Genomic DNA, 19,969 nt, shown 5'->3' on the forward strand with positions numbered 1-19,969 from the left:
CGTGTATCAAGCCTGCGGTCCGCAAATCTGATCCCTGGGCCGCTCGGAGGAATCGCTACCCAGATCAGCGCCGTTTGCGTCTTGGAATTCCGCACATGTCCAGGGTGTCACTGTCAAAATGCCACTGCCCGTTTCAAATGCCGTCGCCTGGCACTGACTGAGCCACACCTCTGCCCCCTTTATGCATTATGCGCCAATCTGAAGTGCTTCTCAAATACTTGTCGCGTCCATGGCGCTAGATTCAACTTTCACCGCCAACGTCCTGCAGCCGCCTCTACAAGACTGGCAGCGACTCGTGACGTGCTTTTAGCTACGAAGCAAAGGAAAGCATCGGCCCTAACATTGGCTCCCAGCTGTGTCGTCGTGATGTCACAATTGCGAGATTCTTCAGCACCTTCTACACATGCAGGCTGACCGAGTGCGCTATACTGGGTGAACCACCACGTCACACGTATCTGGCTGCTTGTACTCATCTACACTTTCAACCTCCCACAGCAATTATGAACGTGCGAGTCCATAGTAGTAAGCTATAGGTAGACCGCAGTGTGGCAGAGCTCGCGTTGCGTCTGGAGGTTGGTTGACTAGATTGCATGGACCCAGTCGCATATTTGAACACTGCCTCGGACGCTTGTAGAACTCGGCAACGCGGTCTGCATTCGTGCTGCGCTTCAAGGAAGGCTTAAACACCCGCGCGTGACCAGAACAATAGAGCAAGAGCAATGCTATCTTGGTGATGGGGTTGATTGTGCCAAAGTCTATACAGCCATCTCAGTAAGAGATCTTGATTGATCTTCCGTCCCCGCGGCTATTGTACACTGCCTTCTAAGGCACTCGCATGCCCAAAGACCGCTCCCCATATGATGAAGTATCAGACTTAGTGGTTCGGCGCCTGGTTCTTGACGGCTGGGTTGCGCGGGTCGTTCTTGTACTCATCGGCTGTGCTAGTCAGCTTGCGAACATGGACCAAGCCGGCTGGCTACGTCTTTCGGATGGGGATTACGCACCCTGGGCCATGGCGTTGGCGGCAGAGTTGACACCGTAGAGGATGACAAGACCTGGTACGTTTGTTAATCCTATCCTCCTACAGCAACCCTTCGCTTCTCCACGTTCTCCAACTCTTTCCAATCCCACACGGTGTGATTTCCTCAAATCTTGTTATGTCCAAACAAAGTCGCGCGACGTACCAGAGACGTAGAAAGGCCACATGGGCTTGGCTGTAGGTCTTTGGTTAGCCATCTTTTCGAGCTTCACTCTCCACTCTTTGCGTGGTGCAGGCTAACATACCGATCTGCGCCGGGAACTTCCTTCCGAGAAGAGGCATTGTGACTTGTTTTGGAGGGGCAATGGATCGATTGACGGTTGCGGCGAGGGATGACGGTGATGGCGGTTGAGCTTTCAAGCCGAACAACCGGAACTTCGATATGCTTGGCGTCTGCGCACGGATCCTACTATTCACAGGTAAACAACCCCGCGACATTCCACTCCACTCACCACAGTAGACACTTGCTTGTGCTACTGAAGACACGCTTGCTATCATGGCATTGGAGGGGTGCGTGGGCTCACTGCGCAGTAGCATGCAATTGCTCGATTCATCTATCAACATACTAGATCAAGGTGTGAGCGACTTTCCTCGACTAGCCAAAGTACTACAGACAACGCGGGTGAGTACAAGTCAAAGTATCCGGATGCATTCGCCCAGCTAACTCCGTCGCAGCACTTTGAACTCATCTCCGAGTCAGACCTCCAGACCGCACAATCAGCACTCCTCTCAGAAATCCGCCCTGAAGTCGACAACCTCCTCAAGCGCGTTGAGAATTACTTGGACAAACTGGAACGCCGTGAACAATCCCTTATAGCCAAGTGCGATCTGAACGAGGGCAGACTTGGACGTGACAACAATGGGGGATCGGGTTCTCGAGCGGCAAGTAGGACCGCACAGAGGAGTGGGGGCAAGACCATCAGCGCGCAGCAGGAACTGAGGATGAAGACATTGAGGGCAAAGAAGGACAGGCTTAGCTATGCCGTGGAGACGCTGGAGTTGCAAGCGAAGCAGAGAGAGAGGCAGTTACGGATGAGCATGGCCGCACCACAACAGTTCTATGACGATTGATGTTCGCCAAGTTCGAGCATCAAGAAGCATGAGTTTCGTCAAGCGTAGCGGGCTAGACATGTTCTTGGTTTTGCGATTAAGATACCCCGGAGTTATTGAATACAGGCACTTCATTGTACTACACCCGACCTTAGAAACTGAGTGAGCTTTATTATCTCATCAACCTCTTATCTACGAAGGGATTCAGTTTTTAAAAGCTGTATCCTACAAACAAATGAACTTCTCCGTGTTATTACCGTGTTCAAGTTGAAATGGTCATTGGGAATGCTAACCGCCTTGGCGGTACCTTTTCGGCTAATCCCGAGAAGAGCCCGGGGCCGCAGAAACTCAACCTCGCAGAACACCCAACTTTCGACACGCATTGCCATTGCCCCACCACTTCGTCCATCATGAGCTCCCTCCGCATCGCCCGAGCCGCCCTCCGCGCGAGGCCCGCTGCCATTGCCCGCCCCATCCAGCGCAGAGGGTACGCCGAAGTCGCCAACGACAAGATCAAGCTCTCCCTAGCTCTCCCGCATCAGGTACGCCATAACAGCCGTCGCGACGTGTGGGGGAATACATCTAGCTGGAACTGTCGCTAGAGACCAGACGCTAACTGATTATCGACAGTCCATCTACAAGTCCCAGGATGTGTATGTCCCTCGAGACCCCGGTCGATCCCGCAATGCGAAATCGCGAAAACTGACATAAGACTGTTTGTAGTGTCCAGGTCAACCTCCCTGCGGAAACCGGTGACATGGGTGTTCTGGCCAACCACGTTGCCTCCATTGAGCAGCTGAAGCCCGGCCTAGTCGAGATCATCGAGGAGCAGGGTGGCAGCAAGCAGTTCTTCCTGTCTGGTGGATTCGCTACCGTGCAGCCAAACTCCGTCCTCAGCATCAACGCCGTCGAGGGCTACCCATTGGAGGACTTCAGCGCCGAGGTACGAGCCATCACGCGGCTTTGGACAAATAGCGACTGACACGGGCACAGGCTGTCAGGAACCAGATCGCCGAGGCACAGAAGATTGCCAGCGGAAGCGGCAGCGAGGCCGACATTGCTGAGGCCAAGATCGAGCTTGAGGTGCGTATTGTGGGCGCAGCCATACAACAAGCACTGACATGACATAGGTCCTTGAGAGCCTCCAGGCTGCGTTGAAGTAAATGTGTCAGTAACGTTCCTTGAGCACGGTATGCGTGGTATGTATAGTAGCAATTGCAGAGCATGCGTGCTTTCCGCGCCCAAAGAATAGAAGGAGCTCCATGAGGTGACCAAAACACCGCGAACCCCTTCCAGTCCCGTTCCCTCTAACCGTCTTCCACTACAACCTGGACTGAGTGCACTTGGATCCACCAGCAACCCTACGAGCTACAAATTACCTTCATTGCTATCGTCTCATCTGCTTGTCTTACTTCTTTGCACTCTATCTTACTTTGCCCTATCTCTAAAAGCGTGTCTTACCTTACCACAGTAATTCCAGTTCTCTCTACATACAGTCACCAATCAATCCAAACACACAGCATTGCCATTTCCGTATCGACGAAGTATAGTACGATAGCTTAGCATCCCATGCCCCGAGGCTTCGACCAACCCACGTCAAGTTCTGCTTCCCGAGCTGCCAATGCGGGAACACGCGAGCAGAGCCAACAACAATCGAACATAAGGATTAGACAGGGTAGATTTGAAGCTCCTGCCACAATACCCGGAGCTGGAGAAGCAAAGCAGCCATTCCTCACAGCATCGAGACGCAAGTCTATTAACCCGATAGCTTCGCCGCTTCCACAATCTTCGAGAGAACCTCAACCGTTTCCAGCTGGCCGCAGATCACCTGCCTATCTACAAGGCAAGAACCCCTACGGCCAGGTCTTGGACAATATTGAACATCCCTATCGTGAGCCCAAAGCAGAGACAACAATAGCGGTCCCATCTGCCCAGGCTGGCTCCAGTATCGGTGAACGATCACCCGCGTCTGGTCCGTCTGACTCCAAGACACGATCTCGGGCTTATGAACTAAAACAAAGCGATCCCATAATAGCACCTTCATTATCAAGGCCGCCCAATGTTCCCCAATCAGTTCGTTCTGCCAAGGACTTCTTCGAGACGAGAGCCTCTCACTACCCGTCAACACCCCTTCCTCCGCCTTCAACAATCGGCGTCACCAGGAAGAGCTTTGCGCCAAAGAGTCAGCCTCCGAGTGGTGCGTGTGCTCCCACCATCACGATCGGAACAGCTATACCTCCCGTGGACATGACTGATTACAAGGAGCAACATGACCATGATGTTGAACAAGAGTCCATGGGTCGCCGAAGGTCCACAAACATCTTTGCGGGCACACCTGAAGACGCCAGGCCTTTCGCCATCGACTTACAAGCCGCAAGTGACAGCTCTGTGCAAGAATGTATACCTGAGGAGCCGCTTGCCGGCAACGTAGAGCAAAGATTAGTTGAAAAGTCAGATTCCTCTGACGAAGTTGTGAGACGCCTATCCACTCGCAGTTCAGTACCAGCTGCTGAGACTAGAGAAGCCAAGAATCCGGATCTTCAGTCGCAACAGGAGGGCAGACGTGCGAAGTCTGGTCGCAATCTTCGAAGAACTTTCGAGGAAGACCAAGGAACTTCCCCCAAACGGCTTAGGCGCAGTGGATCATACACTGCTTCTTTAGCTGAGATCAGCGATTCTTCAAAGGAACCTATCGATCGTGTCGCTGAGTGGACTCTGAGCACTGATACTGAAATTTCTAGCCAACAATTTGGGAAGTCTGTCAATGTTCGTAGGCGAGCCGAGGAGATTGTATCAAGCAATCTTGGCCACGACGGAGCGAGTGACGTCAGTTCTTCTCGACGAAGCACTATGTCAGGTCCGATCCCAACAGCCAACATTGGTGTCGAAGAGAAATATCACGAGATTGAAGTACCGGACGACGTCGACAACCGACAAGGTTACGGACGTCGCGTCACGCAAGACTTTGGTTTTCCGGGTGCAAGAATTAAATCACACGGCACGAACAGAATTAGTAAACCACTCCGAGATCCTGGTAGTTGGACTAAGCGGGCGTGTGGTCATTTCTCGTACATGGGTAAAGGCGAGCATCGCGATCATGCACAGCAGAAGATATGCCGGCAATGCTCAACTCGTGCACCACCGCCAGAACAAGTGCCAGCTACCCAACGGAGAGAACGCAGACGAGCCTTGTCTGAATCCTCAACGTCCACAACCTCTTCTTCGAAACCGCTCGAAGATGATATCTGTCGTAAGCAGAGACGCCGTAGACATCACTCTGAATGTATACCATACGACAAGTGCGGGGATGCATTCGTTGACGAGTTGGGTTACATCATCGATAACATCCTCGAAGAGCATGCAAATACCTTGCAGTCTGTCATCAGCAACATCAAGAATAGTCAGCCCAGTCTTAATCAGCTTCGACGAGTATCTGGAGACCTTGTTCAGTGATGCCGTGCCAACAGCTCCTGTAGACATCGCTGTCAATCATCTTGCCAAAAAGATGATGATTGGCTTCCCCTTTGTCCATATATCCCACCCAAAACGGCAGAAAAGCTTAACGTGGGATCTACTGGGCAACTGAAGCCGAACCTCAACGACCCTTGTTTCAGTTTGCGCGAAGCATTACAGTCGATACCTGACCTTGTCGACCTGGTCAATTCTGCAGCCGATGATCTTGGCATTGATCTCGAGCGAAGACCTACCGTGACTGATGACGACTTATTTCGCAATGCCCCTTACGAAAGTACTCCTCGGGAATCTGTCTCATACCATCCAGGCGTCTCTTTGGAAGCTACAGAAGACAAGACGGCTGATGAAGAGCCGCCCACCGAAGATAGTTGGCTACAGCAAACACGGCGACATCTGACCGAGCTTTCAGAGGCGCGGGAGCAGCTTATGGACGAACTAGATTCGATTGCTGGAGATCTTGACGTCCGGCTCCAGGACCGGCAAGAAAGTGGGCAGGGGGAAGAGCTCATCGTACATCCTGTACAACGTGTACTCAGTAGAGCTTCTGTTGGCGCCTCGCCCGAATCTACTTGGCATGAGAATCCACCTGCCGATTCCAACACTGCTCATGATTACTATGACGACGAGTCATATGTCGAAACTGCGCAGCGTATGCTTGAGAGAGTCCCCACGCGTCTTTCCAATGCACCTACTTGGCAGAGAAAAAGATCTACCGGCGCTACAATCGAAAATTTCGAGGTAGGTCGCCCAAATGATCATGATGAAGAAGCAGTTGCAAACCTGAAACAACTCGTACTGAGCCGAGAACCCACTGGTGTGTCCAGCAAGGTTAGACGGTCGGAGTCCAAGCCGGTCGACTTTGTCAGCGGAGATGTCCTCAGCACGGTAAATGTCAGTATTAATCAAAGGCGACTTAGCCGCGCACTCACCCGTATCTTCAGCCAGTCGAAAGAATTTCCATCGACCACTCGAGTGCCTTACCAAGCCGAAGACGTTTCGCCGGAGGAGATCTAGGAGGTGCTTCGAGGGGCGAGAGACGAGCTTCCGGCTGCTGTTGCTTCCATCACCGCTGTTCTCCGGACATTACCAGGTACTGACTACGAGCCTGCTGACGAGGTCAGAGATGGTACAGCGCTGAACGAGCCTGCCGAATCGATCGACGAAGCACAGTATAGCCCGCAGTATGAGACAAGTGAAGATTCTCAGCTTGACCAACAACCCGACGAGACTGCGCCTGACACTTACAACGACGGCCGCAGTCTGACTCCATCGCCTTCCGGGTTCAGTGTGCCAATTCGAGACCCGTATGATCAGGCGCATGAGCCTGAGAATTACTCAAGCCGAGAGTCGGATGCTGGAACTCTTACCATGCACCAGGTGGATACCCCCTTCATGCTAATGGAACGTGCAGCCGTCATAGAAAGCCCCGAGACAGCTTCACCTATTCGGAGAACGACTACAAAGCGCTTTGAACTTGAAACAGAGCACCAACGTGATGCATTGCCGCAACGGGATCCTTATACAGAGGACGAATCAGACACCCGCGCCTCGGTGGTGGGACGTTCAGCCGTTTCCGAAAGGACTGATTCTACACCACTTTCGCGAAGGGTGACTGTGAAGGACTTGGCCGCAGAGTCGGAGCAGGGTATCGATGATGGTGAACCTGTGTTCAAGCAATCCACTATACCACTGTCGAGACAGCCAATGGTCAGGCTGGAGTATGAAAGCAAGACCAGTGCCACACCAACGGTCATACAAGACACCAGAAGGTTGTCCTCTCGCGTTACCTCAGATCGTCTGCCAAGCCCAGAGATCGAAGAATCTCAGAAAACACAGCGTTTCGCCAGCCAACATCGCTATCCGCCCGTGCAGCCCATGCCTAAACTTGCGGAACAGGCTACAAAAACGATTTTCTTCGTGTCTTCTGAGCCTTCTCCGACTGAAGATCTCGCTTCTCAACTGCGACGAAGACTTTCTGAAATTGAGACTGCGATGCCATTGAGTGATTCTGCAAGTCGGCCGATGTCACCAGAGTCATCGTTGGCGCCACGCATCGCCACAGGTCTATCGCCCACAGATTTGTTTAAGATACCTTCTATAGAGACTGTAAATCGCATATCTACTAAGAAAGCCACTCTGATGCGTTCGCGACATCCGACATTTAGAGAGCCAGCACGTGAATCTACACCTCCAGCACAGCGGTCGTCCGATGAAGACACGCTCACAACACTACCACAAATGCAAGTCGAGGAGCTGGTTCTATCACCAGTCACTTCAACATCGAACGGATCAGAACAAGTACACTTTCTGTCTCTGGATGAGCCGACAGCAACTTCTTTGAGAAGACTGACTACAAGAGAGCCTGATCGTGCAGCGATTACACTAGAATCAGCACCTCACGAGGAATCTCTGCTTGTTGTTGGAGATCAAGAGCCCGGTTTTCTTCCCCCCGTACAACGGATTCGTAGGATGATTACAGTTCCTGCTGAGCCGACCAACGTTTTTTCGAGAAGAGAATCGGCGAAAGAGTTCAAGTGTAGTGATACCGTCTCACCAGTACAGCAGGTTCGCCAGTCGACTACTCTGGTGCCGTCTCAGCAGCGGCGAGCATGTACACAGTCACCACTTAACGAAGGGAAAGACGATCCACTGCCTTCACCGCCAATACAGCAGACACGCCACCAAACGACTGCTGCGCCACTCTTTGAACAGCGGAGCACAAGCGCGCAACCAACACTGATGCCAGAGCAAGACCAATCTGACTTCTTACCTCCGATACAACACATCCGTAGGAGTACTACCGTGTCGACAAAGCCTGGGACGTCTCGCGAATCATCACCGGTGGTGCAAGACCAAGATGACTTGGATTTCTTATTGCCGATGGAACGCATACGAAGAGTTACCACTGTCTTGCCAGCTGCAAAGAGGCGCGCGAGTACGGTGGCGGAGCGCGCGATATCCCCCGAATTGTTACTATCTTTGGAAGAACGGGGATCTGGTTTTTGTAGGACTCTCACATCGCTTGATACAAGACAGGGAACAGGCGCACTTCTGTCCGGTTTTTCATCTCAAGAATCGTTACAAATCCTCGTTGATGATAATGATGATGAGAATGAGTTGGAGTTCTTATATCCAGTAGAGCGAATTCGCAGAGCAACTACTGAAGTACCACACGAGCAGACACAAGGAACAGAAGAGCTTGAGCATGACGCGACACTCTCTGACTCCGAAGATTCTGAGCAGCTGTTGCCGGGCGGACGAGAGGAATCTGGATCTCAACCTCTAGCAGAAAGGATACGTCGAACCACTTCTCTTTTGCCAGCCTATCAAAATGAGCTGCTTCCATTTCAGCAAACCCATAGAAACACTACCGTGTCGCTAGCGGAAGAAGGGGAACCGGCTTTCTCGCCTTCCGTAGAACGAAGGCGTCGAGCTACTACTGGTTTGGCAGCCGAGCAGCAGCAAGCAACCGTAGCCACTGAACAGGATGTTGTCCTACCCGAGTCCGTATCCAGCCAACAGTCTCTATTTGGACAAGAAGAAGACTCTAAGTTCACGCCTCCTGTACAACGCATTCGCAGAACGACTACTGTGGCGACGGCCGAACGGCAGCAAAGCACTCTGCAGCGCAGGCATACCGACTTTCTGCCAGAGCCGGAGATTACTTCAGAGTCATCTCCCAGCGATGAGGATGAACCAGAGTCGCGACTCCAACCAGTTCGCCGAACAACCACTGCGCCACTGGGTGTACAGCAACCGATGATAGAGCCAGAGCTCGATTCGTCAGCAGAGGTGGACTCTTGGCCTCCAGTAGGACAAATTCGCAGGTCGACCACTGTACAACCAGCCATTCAGCGACAAGTGACAGTTGACTCTGGAGCCGATGCTCTGCTAGTAGAGCTAGGTTTCAATGGTGCGTTTCCAGTCGTCGATGAAGTGACTGAGCTTGAACCCGTACTCGAAAGCATTCGTCGATCGACCGTATCACCAGTTCAGCAAATGGCGGGGGCTTATCCTGGCACTCCTACTTCCAAGTCTGGATCTCAGGAAGTGACTCCGGTTATCGAAGAAGAGTTCGAGTTCCAGCTTCCGGCTGAACGCGCTCGGCAAGCAACTGATATACAGTCGGTCGGACGGCGACAAGAGTCTCGCATAGCGTCACCGGTCATTGAAGAGTCTGGACTCGAAGTTTCGATAGAGCGGATACGTCGAACGACTACTGTACCACCAGCTTTTCAGCTACAAGACTCTTTCAGATCTACTTCTGAGTCTTCCACCTCTTCTCCAGTAGAGGGTGATAGATCTGGAGAAGCTGAGTTCCAATTTCCAGTCGAACGTGTTCGCCGGACAACCACTCTACAACCAGGTGAACAACTACAAGAGTCTAGAACAGGTTCACTAGTACCTAAGGACGGCTTTGAGTTCCAAATGCCGGTGGAGCGAATCCGCAGAACAACCACTGTGGAATCGAGTGGAAAGCGGCAAGATTCTTTCAAACCTGCTTCCGTGTCTTCCGGTACTTCTCCTGTAGCAGAAGAGGTGCTTGAACAATCCGTCTCATCTCGCGCAGCTTCACGCCAGCCTACCTTTCAAGCTCGCCGGACAAGTACGATGCCGCTAGCTACCGGACCTCAGCATTTAGCTACATCTATCTCATCGCCGGTTCTAGAGGACTTGGCAGAGGGCCATTCTGTCTCGCGTGTTGTTTCGCGCCAGCCAACGCAAGCGTCTCGTACCAGCACATTGCTATCAGCTGTACCGCGGAATGACTCTGTTGAACTTGACAGGTTTCCCTCCTTATCCCTGCCAGAAGAGGGCGAACCTTATGAAACCTTCTCACGTCAGCCCACGCGTAGGACAACCGTCCGTGAAACTGAGGCGAAAGCTCTTCCCTCATCTGAGACCCCATTGGAGATAGGAGACGTTCCAGATCAGATCGCTTTGTCGCGTTCTGCCTCACACCAACCTACGCCTAGAGAAAACGTCCTCGCTGCACCCGAGACTCAACAGGATCCACCAGGAGAAGCTGAAGGGATCCTAGCAGAGCCTCAAGTGGATGCAAGACATTTAGATCACCCTCTCAGACGACAAAAAACTGATATAGCAGACGCGACGCTTAAAGAACGGCTTACTTCGGGTGGCAGAACAACGACTACCCGTGTTCTGTCACGTACAGAGTCCTTGGCATACCAAAGCCCTGAGTACAACAAGGAAGTCCCACTTGATAATTCTACTGAATTGGAGAGTAGAGATGTCCTTGAATCAACTCACGGGGTTGATCGCAAGGAAGAGACCGATCAGGTCGAGAAAGCACGCACTACAGATTTGGCGTCTGACACGGAGTCTTTCGAACCTCCCATCTACCAACGGATTGCTGAAGAGCCGTCGGATGAAGGCAATGATTCTCGAACTCAAAGCAAAGCTGGATCACCCGAAGTTCACGGGAGCGAGGACTTGATTGGGCAGTCTGAGAGAGCACCGACTACTCACTTCTACCCAACTCTGGCGCCTGTTGCGCATACCGATGCTGAATATCAGCTTGATCCAGATGTTCAATTTGAAAGACGCATGACGCAAGCCTCACAAGAGATTCAACCCAGCATACCACGGATATTGACGATACCTAATGGATCTAACCGTAAGCGAAGTAGCGATGCTGGAAACATCGTATCGTCTGCTACTGGCTTTGGGCCTGTGGTAAGCACTGAGGTTAAGAGTCAGCGCAACGAGAGCCCTCAGGTTGCGAGAAGAAAGACACAGGTACCGAATGAGTCTGGCACAGCAGATCGCAGACGCAGCAGTGCTGCTCCCGGGATCACAGCGGCGCCTCCAGAGATGATTAGTGAGCAAATGAAAGTCGGGATGCAGTTTAGAAGCCCCAAGCAAAAGCCAAAGAAGGGTACAAACTACTCACCTGAGCAGCAATATCCGCCGGCACCAGCATATCCATTACGCGAAACACCTTCATGGACGAAGCCGGATACTCGTACGCCACCACCGAAGCCGAAAGTGGAAAGCCCGCCCAAAAAGCGAGGATGGCTTGGTCTTGGGCCTTGGCCCAAGGAAGAGCTTCTGGAATCAGAGGTAGAAAGCCAATCTCGTCGACCTAGTCAGCCTGCCCTCAACTCATCATCTGTTCAACCCTTTCGGAATGCGGCACCTGGGTCACCAGAAGTCCCAGGGGGAACGCAAAAAAGGCAAAACAGTTATCCAAGCCAGCCCAGAAAGTCTGTCTATCGTCGAAAATCAGATGCCGTCCCTCTGCGAAGGGTCGACACTCGATCAAGGCAAACCTCCGTCTACGCTCACAAGGACGACTACTACCCAATCACTCCAATCCTTCCAGACCGCGTTGACGACGATACACGGCCACAGTACTCACCGTCTCGAAGGACCAGCTACTTCGTCTGTGGGACAGTTTCAACGAATGAAACCTTCCGTCAGGACGAACCGAAGCGGCAGTCTACCCGTCGGCTTTCGTCGGGACTCTCTCAACGTGAATCGCGGCCTCAGCAAGCTCTTCGTGCACGGACGAATGTTCCTACCCGCTCCCAAGCACCTGAGTTCCAGACTTGGCCGGATACTGAAGTCGAAGTCTCTCGCACGGCTCAAGGATCGGACAAAGAAGAGGTCCAAAGCCCAGTCCGTAGAGACGTCCGCAGACCAACCAAAACTGGAACCTCAATCGCAAAAGAAGAAACATCGCCTAGAGAAGGTATTCATTCGCCGTGAACGCGACGGAATCTGTCTCAGGTTCCCCAGAAAGAAGGTCCGTCAGATGAAGGAGAGTCGAGTCGATCGCCAAGCAGGATGTTGGAAGTGCCTAATGCTCAAGCGCCGCAAGAGCAAGCGCAAGAGCCAACAAGACAACCGACGGCTCAAAAAGAGGAGTACAATAGCGCTAGAGAGCAAACGAAGATGGTCTTGGACTCTGGGGTCTCGAAAGGCGAAGAAGACAACGCCACCCGCCGTAGCATCGATAGACTGCGTGAGCAGTCCGTCGATGACAACGCCGGGTTTACCAGCACAGTTGACCTCACGCGTCCAGGAACATCACCAAAACCGTCCACCAGAGATGAAAGCAACCAAAGAAGGCCTTCAGCATCAGATGCAGGAAAAGAGGCGCCCATTGCGCGAGAACACATTCGTCAATCAACCGCAGCACAAGCGCGAGAAATTACGGCCTTCCAGTCTGCAGAGGAGGATCCAGCGATCATCACACGAAGGCCTTCATCATCAGCCAAGAGAACGAAAACACGACGCAGGTCTTCAGCAATTAGGGAAGATAGAGCGTCAATCCCTGCGCGAACACCCACAGTCACCAGAACATCAACGCGAACGGCAACAATCCCATCGAGTGCCAGACAAGCAGATAGTCGAAGACAATGCACCGCCCCGAGAGCGGGTACACCGGTCTCGCGTGCGGCCTTATTCAACAACGAAGCGGAATAAATCAAAGCAAGAGGAGTTGAATCACCACAACAGCAAGAAGAACGAGATCCAGCCTCGTCAGCCGCGGCACAAGCAGATCGAAGGCCATCTGCTGCGCCCGGAGCGCGTATGGCAGTATTCCGAGCAGCTCTACCAAGATCAGAGACAACAAGAGAAGGAGGGGACGGACCTACTTCGCCAACGTCTCAAGGATCCCTCGGTACAATCTCGCCAGTTCCAGCACCCAACACAGGGGCCAGTCAATCCTGGCCACAGCCAACGAAAATTTCATTGGCAACGATTCAGCCAGCCGACCGAAGCCCAGAGCAGCAAACCCAGCCAGGTGCGCGAACAGATGTGAGTGATGTCAAACCAGCTCTCCCACGCCGTGTAACCTCATATGGAATGTACGAGTCCAGCTCGAGTGATCCATATACTATGCCCGCATCCGGACCACGTAAGGCAGCCGCTCTTGCCTCTTCAAACGCCAATGCAAGTGCAAACGCACCACTAGTCACCCAACAGGTCGATCCCAAATCATCACCGCTCACCCGTCGAGATTCACTGAAGCCACGGCGCAGTCCCACGTCGAGGATCTCCGAACTCTTTGGACGCGACAAGACTGGCTCTGGGACTGGAAATCAGCAACAGCGACAACAGCAAGCACCAACACCTGCAGAAAAACCGCTGGGTGCAGTCACGTCTGGCTTCGGGCTTACTTCTAGTCCAGCAGGAAAGGGGGCTGGGCCGGATACGCCAGCGAAATCGTCGCAAGTGCCGCAACCACAGGCCAAAGTCCAGGCAAAGGCTGCACAGGGAGGTGGTATAACCAATCCACTTAGAGGACGCTGGGGGTGGGGATGGGGAAAATGATCGCTTGATGTTGTGTGCGCTGCGTTTCTGTGAGTGATGGGTGGTAGGAGCATGGTGATGTACTGTGTTATTACTTGAAGTATGGGGGAAAGAGAGAACATGGACACCTAGACCTTGAATCGAATTCTTTGTACATTGTCTTGCGCCTCACGCACATGTGGCTCTGTAGCAGCAAGTGATGCTATGCTGAGTGGTCTCTGATTTCTCGAGTCGGTTATCAAGTCATTGAGAAAACAAACGTTGGGTGTACCTAACCTAACCCACCCCAACTCGACACATTCACCAGCCTAGGCTAGGTACATGCTGAATAACCATTTCTCTTGAATGCTTTATCTATTGTGCTTGTTAAAGCATTGCACGTCAGAGGTAGTTTTAGTGGGGCCACGAAGTATGCACCTATGAACCAGCGGGCCGACGTCGTCATATTATGACCAAGATACCAACCACCTGCATCATTATCTACCTCACATTGCTTACAATAATACCTAGATCGCGGAGCCTGTAAACTCATAATATCATACTTGCTAAACAAGCGTTAAACAAACATGGCTGGCAATGATCCACCAACTCCGCACTCAGCGGAATTCCGCACTTTTGGCAACATTAGTGCTTCCGCACTATCTACATTTCGTGCGAGCTTTCGTTCACGTTTTCACATTTGTCAGCGTCGAATACGTGTTCTGTAACCTCGGTGATGCATGCTAGTGTTGCGGTGTACAGTCTTTGCTAATTCAGGAGAGAGTAGATCTTTGGCTGTGCATAGACTCCATGTCCACCAGATTATCAATATTTTGCGCTGGTTAAGATCCGAGGTCCAACGAGCACCCCTAACGCAATTCATCAGACCTGAGAAGGTATTATATAAACCGGTCGAATAGAATGGTACTTTGCTGTTATCTCTTTCCTCAAGCTAGCTTTCTGATTGTACAGCACAGAAGTCTTCTCTATCTTGTGGTCGTAAGAATCATGACAAGTCCGCAAAAGTTGATTGTTGTCCTCGGTGTTACAGGAACACAGGTGAATATGATATCTTCACGACCAAGTCACTAGACATTAACATTACAAAGGGTTCTTCAGTTGCGGCAACATTTCTGAGCCTTGGAGATTGGAGAGTTCGTGGCGTCACTCGCAACCCAGAGTCTGAGTCCGCCAAGAACCAGGCCGCTAAAGGTGTCGAGCTTGTCAAAGGCGACTTGGATGACAAGAAATCCCTCAAAGCGGCGTTCATTGGTGCTACAGCAATCTTCCTCGCTACCGATTTCTGGACCATCTTCAAGCAGAAGGAGACCCACGAGAAAGCATCGGCAACTGGCACGTTCCTACCCCTCCTTTGTCATCGGCAGGAGGTACAGCAAGGATTGAATGCTGTAGAAGCCGCGTCAGACCCCAAGGTCCTCCAGTCTTTGGAGAGATTTGTCTTCTCAACGTTGACCCCAGTCACGAAACTCAGCGGCGGCAAATACACACATGTGTACCACTTTGACTCCACGGCGAAGATCGAACAACATATCCGCAGCAATGTGCCAGAGCTCGCAAAAATCCTCGGCACCTTTGTCATGGGCGTCTTCACTGAGAATTGGACGGCCCCCGGCTTCCTTTCGCCTCAAAAGCAGGCAGATGGCAGCTGGACCATCAATGACCCGCAGCTTCCAGGCCCGAAAGAATTAAGTACCATTCCATGGGTCGTGGCTTCGAGAGATACTGGAAAGTTTGTAAAAGCTCTAGTCATTGACCAAGAGCCTGGCACGCGCATCTACGGCGTCAGTGAACTCAAGACTAGAGCGGAAGTTGCGAAAATTTGGGGGAAGATCCTTGGGGCTCCGACTACGACTCGACCCATTTCCAAGGATAAATTTGCAGAGGCTTGGCCGGAGCTAGTCAGAGAGGAGATGATCGATAACTTCTCGTTTGTTAAGGAGTTTGGGTATGTAGGTAACGATCCCGATGTAAAGTTTCCTTGGGATCCTGGGATAGAGATTACAACAGTAGAAGAGTATATTAGGGCAGAAGATTGGTCTTCTTTAGCATAGAGAGGCTTTCCTGTCGTAGTAGAGTATTTTGGGTATTTTCTGACATCGTCTGTCTTGTAAAGTCAACACATGACTTCGCAGCAACAAGTGACGCGATACCAAGTGATCTTCAGACCCTTAGGCTATCTTCCAGCCAAGTGTACAATACGTATGTACCCTTTTGACACTAAGCCAAACTATCCCTATCCCCGTGTTGTGTGTTGTCTATCTCAAAACCGAGTTCCTTCTTAATCACGTCATTCAGCTTCCGTAGATTCGCGCTAACCATGGAGCTATTCCGTACTAGGGAACCCGCTAACCATATCTACCGAAGCATGGTGCTCGGAGCAAAGAAGAAGCATTGTGTATGGCAGGACTAACATGTCGATTAATTCTACCATCTGCGTCATACATGGTCGTAGTATCAAGACATTATAGTATGTAAAACAGAGCTTACTGGCTTAATCGAGTGACAAAATCGCATGCGCAATTACTGGATTTATTGAACCCATCAACGACGCATCTAGATTTGTGGTATTGATCGCATACATTTTACAATCATGTTCACAAAACCACTATACCTCATCGCCTTCCTTAGCGTACTGACCACCGCGCAAGAAATTCCAGCTGGTGTTTCCAGTAGCCTTGGTGCGATCAACCCTACCGCCTTATCATCGGCTGCATCTGTCCTCTCAGCGTCATCGGCGTCTGTCGCTTCAGCTGAGGCGACAAGCACGGGCGGTGCGAACGCTCATGGTGAGTGATGTCCGTGTTTCCCGTCTGCTGGTGCAGTACACGGGAAAGGCAAATATGGATATCGGAGTTTGAGAAGGCTGACATATCGCAGAAGTTAAATATGCTGCTTTAGTCGGCGTTGGTGGTGCGGCTTTGAACGCGTTTATGTAAGAGGGGTAATGTTGGATGTAGGTGTAAGGCTGTCGAAGTGGAGAGGAGGGGAGAGGTGGGCATTTCAACGACGCCCTCATACATCACAATGCGATATCTGCTGCAATGTTATCGATTATTTTTCGGCTACTATGAGACATAAGTGGTGTAATTTCGAGAATGTGGGCTGTGCCACCTGTATTTAACAAAGGCTTGCATCTTCTGATGTTTGCCACTTGCATATGCCGCCACACATACTCACCATTCGTCCTGGGTATCCTTCTTCATGACTCTGAGGGCTTTCGGGGCTGGAAAAGAAGTTCCTCCGGTGGATTTGTATCGAAAATTGATCGTTCTGCTCTTGTGTTGTGACCAACCTCAACCAAACTGACCTAACTACACCAACATGACTGTCTCCGGCACCATCCCCTCAGCCACGAGTTCCGATTCCTTCTTGTGCATGATACCTGGCACACATACGCCGCCAACGAGCTCATACGCACCTTCCAATCTTGAGCTGGGACGCAGCACAACCGGCATGAGACACCCTTTCAATAGATAAACCCGGTCCCCACGGCACACGTTACTCAAAGCAGCCCCCAAATACCCCGTGCAAGTCGTGAAGATACGGCCAAGCAAAGCTGTCCGATCTTGCAGCCGCAGATGTGGAATCGGCCTTCCAGAGCCATGTTGCAAAAACAAGTCGCGAAACGTCATGTCCCACAGGTCAATCTCTGAAAAGAGGCCCAATAATTGCTGCAAGAGATATGGTACCGGTGGATCTACAGTAAGTCCGGGAAGAGCAGGAGCAGCAGCGTTCTCAATTACATCTAGTGGGATATCAAACATGCTCTCATCCTCATGGTGCGGTGTCAAGCGCAGTCTCTTGAAGCATTCTGAAACCGCATTTCGCAGACCTTGCACGTTACCATAGCGGTGATAGGGCCGAATTGTCAAGATCAATTCCGGTGACGGCTCATGCTCCGGGAACTCATGTATGGTAGACCGAGTGTGTTTACGAAATTCCCATTCGTCGACTCCTATTTCTGCTGCAATTTCGTCCAAGAGCCATGGTCTCATGATAAGATACTGGCTTTCTTCGCAGCGCTTAGCAGCAAAGCTTTTGGCGCTTTGTTTGACGGTATCAATAAAGAAGCCGGAACAGGTGAGTGTGGCATGGTTACCTACTCGACGTGTTGTATAAGATTCACAATCCTTGCTGTCCTGGAGAGCATATGTGCCGTAATTCCACATGAAATGAGCATAGCTGAAGGGGATGGAGAGATTTGGGACCCACGAAGGCCAGTCTTGCCAACCGGGAAAAGGCGACCACGGACGATGGAGTATCCAGGAAATGTCTCGAGTGGAGTGGATCTGCGCAGTTGCAAAATCGATCATGACGTCTTTGTAAGTATTGCCTGGGCTGTAGTCCACGTTGATCAGGGAAACTAGGTCGCGCGGTAACAGGCTCATCATCCCATATAGTAGGTCTCTTGGATCTGTTGCGAAGTTGTTTGAGGCGGTGCGGAACCATAGTGTGCTAGTTCCAGACTCGCTAGTGAGTAGCTCCAAGTTCTTCTGCAACGTACACAGATCAGAAAGCTTTCGCAACCCCGCCGACAGGCGTCCGACTGACACTGCGTCTGAGTAACTGTTTGTCGGCGTGTAGAGGATGCGATGAGTATTGAAGGCCCTGACATCTGTGTCGTTAAGTATTCGACTTGCAAACCGCAGGATGTTTATCGTGGGAAATCGCCTAGCGCCGCATATCGTGATGCTCTTTTCACTGCCCAGTACAATTTCTTGGACTATCCAGATCCGAGACCAATAAGGATGAGCGAGAAACTTGGCAATGTAAACGCCCATTTCACTCTCGATGAACGAGAAAAACCAGTCAGAAATCCTCGAGCAGTCCTGTTCCGTGAGGATGCTGCCGCCGATAGTGTTCATCATCTCTATGACGCGCCCCGCATGTTCAGTGTCCTCTCCGAGCCAGGACACCACTCTGTCAGCATGAGAATAGATATCTCTCATTCGTTTCACTTCGTAGCTCTTCTCCTCGATATCTTTTTGATTGATGCAAAGGCTGTCAATCCACACCCTCTTTCCGTTCTGAACTTCTGGTATCTCTCTCAGCGATCTGAGTGCACTTTCGAGATTGGGCCCAACTTGGATGATGCTTCCGTTCAACTTGATAGGTCGATTGCTTCTTTGTGGTTTCAAGAATGACATGTCCTCGGGCAGCTTGACATCTGAGAGAACTTGGTCTAAATTCTTGCCTCCAGCCTGGCTGGTTCTCAAGAGATTGCTGATTTCTTCATCCAGGAATTGCATGGAGAGTTTGGTATCGGACCAGACGTACGACAAAGCGAAGTAGCCACCTTGATCCTTCTCCGGGTGGACTTCGTTATCACTCAGGGGCGCCCAGATGAAAGTTTTCAACCATGTTTCTGCTGTTGTTGCCGATTCTGTGAACAAGACCCCTGGAGCCTCCATATCCGCCCTCATCGTTTGAGTAGCTTCATAAATCATCTCTAACATCCTCTTCCTGGTTGAATGGATAGGTAGCTCAACATCCTCATCGAGTTCCGCATCCATAGCCTCGAACATGGTCTTCTTCAAGGCTTCGGCCACTCGAGAACCCGTGCCGTCGTCATCGGGCAGTATCTCCTCTGCTCCAGCAAGTAGCATGTCCGCTAGATGTTTCGTAAGAGCAGATCGCGCAAGCGCCTTCTTGCGCCATTCAACAATGCGGTCCAGACTTTCATATTCAAGCCAGCACTCAACCATGTCGTTCGAGAAGTCAAGTACTTTTGAGGGGTCGTGGTGTGGTTGATTATTGACGGGTGGCAAGATTCTTAACAATCGAACCTCATTTTGTGAACGGTTCAGCGGCCGATAGGGTGAACAGCCGTCTTGAGCCGTACCGGATACCGGGCTGGCTGGCTTTGGTGATAAATAGCCAGCGTTATGACCCTTCCTGGTAGATGTATCCTGCGACTGATAGAACGGGCGACACGGAGGGTAATCGTGTTGAGTCGGTTGGCGCGATTCGCCTGATCTGGTTGGCAATACAGTTGTATCACCCCGTTCTGCCGAATAAGCAGCATACGTGGGGTTATATCTTTCTTGGTATGAAGTCTGACCCTTTCGAAGCCGTTTCCCTTTGGACGATTTCTGGCCCATGGTATCGGAGGCCAGGTACAGA

General features: G+C 51.4%; 7 protein-coding genes across 7 annotated transcripts; 5 read left to right on the forward strand and 2 right to left on the reverse strand.

Moving 5' to 3' along the window:
• Window positions 1-874: 874 nt before the first annotated feature.
• On the reverse strand, window positions 875-1,321 carry AA0111_g7012 (hypothetical protein; the record flags this gene model as incomplete). The annotated part of the gene is made up of 4 exons (XM_028653300.1): window positions 875-936; window positions 1,005-1,055; window positions 1,185-1,214; window positions 1,285-1,321. 4 exons carry the CDS (start codon window positions 1,319-1,321, stop codon window positions 875-877), a joined length of 180 nt encoding a protein of 59 aa, XP_028505448.1.
• A 214-nt stretch (window positions 1,322-1,535) lies between these two features.
• Window positions 1,536-2,110, forward strand: AA0111_g7013 (hypothetical protein; the record flags this gene model as incomplete). Its single annotated transcript, XM_028653301.1, has 2 exons — window positions 1,536-1,661; window positions 1,715-2,110. The coding sequence occupies 2 exons, from the start codon at window positions 1,536-1,538 to the stop codon at window positions 2,108-2,110; spliced, it is 522 nt and encodes a 173-aa protein (XP_028505449.1).
• Window positions 2,111-2,361: 251 nt separating this feature from the next.
• On the forward strand, window positions 2,362-3,252 carry AA0111_g7014 (hypothetical protein; the record flags this gene model as incomplete). The annotated part of the gene is made up of 5 exons (XM_028653302.1): window positions 2,362-2,631; window positions 2,720-2,742; window positions 2,813-3,032; window positions 3,083-3,172; window positions 3,220-3,252. The coding sequence occupies 5 exons, from the start codon at window positions 2,362-2,364 to the stop codon at window positions 3,250-3,252; spliced, it is 636 nt and encodes a 211-aa protein (XP_028505454.1).
• Window positions 3,253-3,658: 406 nt separating this feature from the next.
• AA0111_g7015 (hypothetical protein) lies at window positions 3,659-13,867 on the forward strand (the record flags this gene model as incomplete). Its single annotated transcript, XM_028653303.1, has 5 exons — window positions 3,659-5,489; window positions 5,643-6,448; window positions 6,578-11,647; window positions 11,745-13,351; window positions 13,414-13,867. The coding sequence occupies 5 exons, from the start codon at window positions 3,659-3,661 to the stop codon at window positions 13,865-13,867; spliced, it is 9,768 nt and encodes a 3,255-aa protein (XP_028505473.1).
• A 966-nt stretch (window positions 13,868-14,833) lies between these two features.
• On the forward strand, window positions 14,834-15,897 carry AA0111_g7016 (hypothetical protein; the record flags this gene model as incomplete). Its single annotated transcript, XM_028653304.1, has 2 exons — window positions 14,834-14,884; window positions 14,935-15,897. The coding sequence occupies 2 exons, from the start codon at window positions 14,834-14,836 to the stop codon at window positions 15,895-15,897; spliced, it is 1,014 nt and encodes a 337-aa protein (XP_028505444.1).
• A 539-nt stretch (window positions 15,898-16,436) lies between these two features.
• Window positions 16,437-16,782, forward strand: AA0111_g7017 (hypothetical protein; the record flags this gene model as incomplete). Its single annotated transcript, XM_028653305.1, has 2 exons — window positions 16,437-16,632; window positions 16,724-16,782. 2 exons carry the CDS (start codon window positions 16,437-16,439, stop codon window positions 16,780-16,782), a joined length of 255 nt encoding a protein of 84 aa, XP_028505455.1.
• A 375-nt stretch (window positions 16,783-17,157) lies between these two features.
• Window positions 17,158-19,551, reverse strand: AA0111_g7018 (hypothetical protein; the record flags this gene model as incomplete). Its single annotated transcript, XM_028653306.1, has 1 exon — window positions 17,158-19,551. One exon carries the CDS (start codon window positions 19,549-19,551, stop codon window positions 17,158-17,160), a length of 2,394 nt encoding a protein of 797 aa, XP_028505440.1.
• Window positions 19,552-19,969: the final 418 nt, after the last annotated feature.

The sequence above is a fragment of the Alternaria arborescens genome (genome assembly GCF_004154835.1).
Source record: "Alternaria arborescens strain FERA 675 chromosome Unknown contig_15, whole genome shotgun sequence".
Taxonomy (NCBI): Eukaryota; Fungi; Ascomycota; class Dothideomycetes; order Pleosporales; family Pleosporaceae; genus Alternaria; species Alternaria arborescens.